The sequence below is a fragment of the Danio rerio genome, chromosome 9 (assembly GCF_049306965.1).
Source record: "Danio rerio strain Tuebingen ecotype United States chromosome 9, GRCz12tu, whole genome shotgun sequence".
Taxonomy (NCBI): Eukaryota; Metazoa; Chordata; class Actinopteri; order Cypriniformes; family Danionidae; genus Danio; species Danio rerio.
This window is the reverse complement of record NC_133184.1, coordinates 57,136,982-57,142,500: the sequence shown is the minus strand read 5'-3', so window position 1 is coordinate 57,142,500 and position 5,519 is coordinate 57,136,982. Positions and strand designations below refer to the sequence as shown.

At 37.9% G+C, this 5,519-nt stretch overlaps 1 protein-coding gene across 2 annotated transcripts in view; it reads right to left on the bottom strand.

Moving 5' to 3' along the window:
- The window catches only part of glra2 (glycine receptor, alpha 2), a 56,741-nt gene extending 54,446 nt beyond the window's left edge, over positions 1-2,295 (bottom strand). Inside the window, exon 1 of one of the 2 annotated variants that reach the window (XM_021478777.3) lies at positions 1,935-2,295. In XM_021478777.3, coding sequence (XP_021334452.1) covers positions 1,935-2,002 — 68 coding nt within the window. In that variant the 5' untranslated portion in view covers positions 2,003-2,295. 2 annotated transcript variants of the gene reach the window in all.
- Between the last annotated feature and the right edge of the window lie 3,224 nt (positions 2,296-5,519).

The following is a 5,519-nucleotide window of genomic DNA, read 5'->3' as shown; positions in this document are numbered from 1 at the left end:
TGGGAGCCAATGGAGGTCGTACAAGATTGGGGTTATGTGAGCAGAACGTTTGGTATAAGTGAGTATTCTAGCCGCAGAGTTTTGAATATACTGTAATCTGGAGATGAGGCTGGCAGGCAGACCAATGAAAAGAGCATTACAGTAGTCGATGAGTGAGGAGAAGTGGTTCGGAAGACCTTACTGACAAAGGTCCAGAATTTGTCTCTTACGTGAGCTCAGTTGTCCTATTTTGACCGCTATGCCATTATAAATAGTAAAAATAATCCTTTGAAAAAAGCTTTAAGACCAAGAAGAATCCTGGTGTGACTTCAGTTAATCAGTTTTGCAAACAATTATTTTTCATGAGTCCAACATCCAGCTGTGCGAGAAAACATCTGACATAAGCGATGTCATCTTTTGCTACTTTATTGGGTTTAAATAGAGAAAACGTTCAGAAAAAGCCCTACATGGTCTGACCCATCATTATTATCCCAACTGATTGTTGTCTATACTCCACTCAGACACTTGTATTCTGCTGATCAGTTTTTATTAAAAATCCCAAATGCCCACCTCAAAAGTAGTAAACGTGCTTTTGCCATAGCAGATGCTCGCCTCTGGAACTGCCTGCCATTAGAACTAAAAACGGCTTCCTCAATGCCTAAACTAAAGACTTATTATAACTTATTTTCTAGGTCTCTTGAAGCATAAGTCCTTTCCCTTTGGGGAGGGTTGGGGTTTTGGGGGGGTCAAACGGTCTTGTTCTTAATCCTGCCAGTGTGGTCAACTGTGGTAATATCTTTTAATTCTGCTTTTTCTACACTTGTTTTATTTATTTATTTTTTTTGCTCTCTTATATTATGTGTCTATTGTTGTTATTGTTTATTACGTCCATATGTTTGTTTGTATTTTCTCTGTAAGCACTTTGTGTGGCCTTGTGGCAGTTGGAAACGTGCTATTTAAATATATTGAACTTGAACTTCGACCGTTTGACAGGTTACTTTTATTCTGAATCTTGGACCTTATTCTTGAAAGAAAACATGAAGCACTTTTACAAGAGAGGCTAGAAAAATTGTAAATCTCTAAATTATAATTATTATTATAATTATTAATTAATGTTATTATTATTATTTAATTTTTTTTTATTTATTTATTTTTATTCAAATGGCCAAATTCTGAGCACAGTTGAATGTGCTGGCCACTTTGTTATTTCCCTTATAAATGACAACAGGCTACAGTTATTATTATTTTTTTTTTCTAATGACATAAGATGTAATAAATTGGTGTTTTAAAAATAAACATTTGTCAGATTTCTTTATTCTAAATATTTTGGAAATATATTGGTACATCAAAATGTGTAGTTATGATGAACATGCGATAATCCAGTTTAAAATAGTGCTTAAAATGTCATATTTATATCTCATAGTTAAATAAAAAATGAGGTGAATTACTGCAAAAAGGTCCACTTTTTTTTTTAGAAAAGAAAAGAACTCCTTTCACCAGGCTGGCAGTCCTGATATATAAATACACAGTAACAGTATATAGCGAAAGAGGGAGAAAGTAATAACGACTACAAAGTGATTTTTACTATCAAAAACAGAATCAGTGACAGTATTAGAGGACAAGAGCGATGATTTTAGTGAGTAGAGAATAAAACACTCTCTAATATTAGTAATAGGAGCGTTGACCCAAACATGAATCTACTGAAATCTTGAGATGAATCTCCGCTGACAGCTCTCAGACAACAGAAGCGATCGAATAGAACAAAAGAACAAACAAAAACCGAACGTAAATAGAACGTAATTTCCGATGGAACGACCGTTCTTTAATTGTCATGGCAACGCGCGTCAGGACCGGCGGATATAAAAAGAAGCACACACAGACGCTTCACAGCTTTCATAAAGTCACGGAATAGTTGTGTTTTTAACAGTTATAAGAGGTTAAGTAAGTATTCCTACCTGAAGTTGAGCATTTCCATCAGACACGCGAGTAAAGTTGTGAGGAGTTTGACCGAAGGGCGAGTCATTCCTCCGCCAGAGCTCGTCTTCCCTCATGGGGTCAAAAACGCGTTTTCTTCCGAACCAAATCACAACGGGAGGGTTTTCCAGATGAAGCCGAACACAAAACACCCGCTTCTGGACACAATAATCTCATGCTTCTGCGGGGAGAATGGAGAAGGTACACGGAGACGCCGCTGATCCGCTGTTGCGCGTCCAGAAAAAGCTCCTCAAAGCGCCTGAAATCATGCTGAACGCAGCGGGAGCTGAAAACGCGGTATGATGTGACAGGTTTACTCTGGTTGTCAATGGATGACGGACTGAGAGCAAGTCTGTCAGAAGCTCTGGGTTCAGCACTTGGGCAGCTCCGCGCCTCTCTCTGCGCATGCGCAACTGTGCCAAAAGTGGAGGAGCGTGAATGAATCCTGTGCGATATCAAATCATGATCAGGAGTAGGGCTGCACGCGACTGGAAAAGAAACTGACATTGCATTCTTTTGGTTTTTCTGAGTTATGTATATTGTGATATTAATATAATTTCCTAGAATTTTTGAAATACTCTATTTGGAAAGAATTCATAATTTTACATTGCGATGCTTTTGTAGGGAGTGTGTTTATTATAGAGTATACAAACAAATCACAATAATAAATAAATGCAAGACATCACGGATGCTCAGTGGTTAGGACTGTTGCTTCACAGCAAGGAGGTCACTGGTTGGAGTCCCAGCTGGGTCAGTTGGCGTTTCTGTGTGGAGTTTGCATGTTCTCTCCGTGTTGGCGTGGGTTTCCTCTGGGTGCTTCAGTTTCCCCCACAGTCCAAACACATGCACTATAGGGGAATTGATCAACTAAATTGGCCGTAGTGTATGAGTGTGTGTGTGTGTGAATGAGTGTGTATGGGTGTTTCCCAGTTCTGGACATTCACTGAGTAAAACATATGCTGGAATAGTTGGCAGTTCATTCCACCGTGGGGATCACGGATAAACAAGGAACTAAAGCGAAGGAAAATGACTGAATTACACCTTTTAACCCAACAGTTGGGTTTGTCCACATTTGACCCAATGTTGAGTTACAACAACTTGGCTTTTTTAGAGTGTACAATGAGAGAAAGACTGAAAGCAGAAAAATATGAACTGTTCACTTAAAGTTGATGGTTGTGTCTGACTCTGCAGAAAAACATGCATATATATACACACAAATATTTCAACATTTTGGGAAACTTTTGAGATGTAATATTCTGATCTTCATGCAGGTGGGCCAACGCAATCTCACAGCAATTCGTAACTTTTTGATTGTGGCTAATTCATATGAATTCGTACGATCTAATTTGTACAATTTAGTACGATTTGCTCATCACCCAATGACGGTTGGGTTAGGGGTGTTGTTGGGTTTCACGCCTCCTTTTTAAAATTGTCCATTTATGTATGACTGAACTCGTACGAATTAGCCACTAAACTGACGAAACTTAAAATACGTTTCCTCGTGAGATCAGGCTCGGTGGGCAGAGTTAAATATGAAGAGTTCAGATGCAAAACCCTCTAAATCCATCAGACCCTCTTCTCTTGTAAATGAGCATTTTTTTTTATCAGGCTCCTCTGATTACGTTCATACGTTTCATTTTATAGATAATGATAAGGTTATTAGCTGGTAAATAAAATACTTTTTTTTTTTTTAATGTAACTTTAGACAATTCTTTCGTTTATACCAAGGTAGATTTTCTTTTGCGTCAAAACCAGCTTAATCCACATCTGCTTTTTTAACAAAAACCTCTAAATCCACCGGGATAAGACTGTGTAATTAGCTGAAAATCACTAAAGATGCAATTAGAAATTATTTTACCAAAGATAAAAGACACACACACACACACACACACACACACACACACACACACACACACACACACACCACCTAAAATAAAAAATTCAGAAATCTGTCAAGTAAGTGGCAGTTCATTCCGCTGTGGTAAACCAGGGAAAAAGCAGAAGCTAAATGAATGAATGAAATCTGTCAAGTGCATTAATCAATAACATTAAAACTGACATTAATTAAATCTGAACAATTAAATCTGTTGTCATTTCTGATATTTAGGATTTAAATTGTAAACATTGTAATCTAAGCATGGTAGATTCAAATAATGCAGTGTAAAACACTGTGAAACATCAATATCTGTGCATTGTCCATTAATATGAAAAGCTGATCAGATCTACAGGTATTATGAAGTAATATAAATAATGAATAGTTTTATATATTATATTAATCTTTTAAAAAAGCAGCTTAAATGAGCAAATAAAACACATGACAGGCCTACTGGGCAAAAAGGGGACGCCTCTCAGACACTTTTAGAATCTGTCATTCATTCATTCTCACCATACTCAAGCTCTTGGTTTCTTGTTTATCCTCATAGCTTCCATGTGGGATAAAAGGACCGGCATCTTAGCTCTGTCTTTGTGAAAAGCAGTTGCCATTTAATGTATAGTAAATCAGACTCATTTAAAGTAGCATCTCTACACAAAATCACGTTATGAACGCATCCCAGGTAGCAAACAGTTCTGGCCCAGATTTGGTATGAAATGGGCACAGTAGGCATTCATTTGGCACTGGCATACAGCATGTGGGCCAAACATGGCAAGGCAAGGCAAGGCGAGTTTATTTATTTAGCAGATTTCATACACAGTGGCAATTCAAAGTGCTTTACATAAACAGGAATAAAAAAGACAAGTTTAGGAACATAAAATGCAGACAATAAAAATGATTAAAAACAGATAAAAACTAATTAAAATGAGTTACAACAGGTTATAAAAGAATGAAAAAGAAAACGAAAAACATGATAGTGCGATCTGTCGGACGCAGCACAGTGCTCATTCAGTAAAGGCACAGCTAAACAGATGTGTGTTCAGTCTCGAATTGAATGTGTCTAATGTTGGAGCACATCTGATCATTTCTGGAAGCTGATTCCAGCAGCAGGGGGCGCTGTTAGTAGCTGAAAGACGATTAGGACAGGTGTGATGTGCTCTGATTTCCTGCTTCTGGTTAGAATTCTGGCTGCAGCATTCTGGATGAGCTGCAACTGTCTGACTGTCTTTTTAGGAAGACCAGTGAGGAGTCCATTACAGTAATCCACCCTGCTGCTGATAAAAGCATGAACAAGTTTCTCTAAGTCTTCACTGGACACAAAGCATCTGATTCTTGCTATGTTTTTGAGATGATAGTATGCTGATTTACTGACTGCTTTGACATGACTGTTGAAACTCAGATCTGACTCCAGAGTCACACCAAGATTCTTGACCTTATTTTTTGTTGTTTGACTCTTAAAGCCAAGGTACGCATGCACCTTGAGAACCTCATCTCTTTTCCCAAATGCAATGACTTCATGATCAAACATGGCCCTGGTTTGGCAGAGGTGGCACCGTCCTTAAGGCGGCACACAATACTTGTGCCAGATGTAAAATGTTGTATCTGACCCAGATGTTAATAATTGATATGTGGACCACAGAAGTTTTGCCCTTTTTGACCCACATTTAAATACATTTCCATTATTTTCAAATAA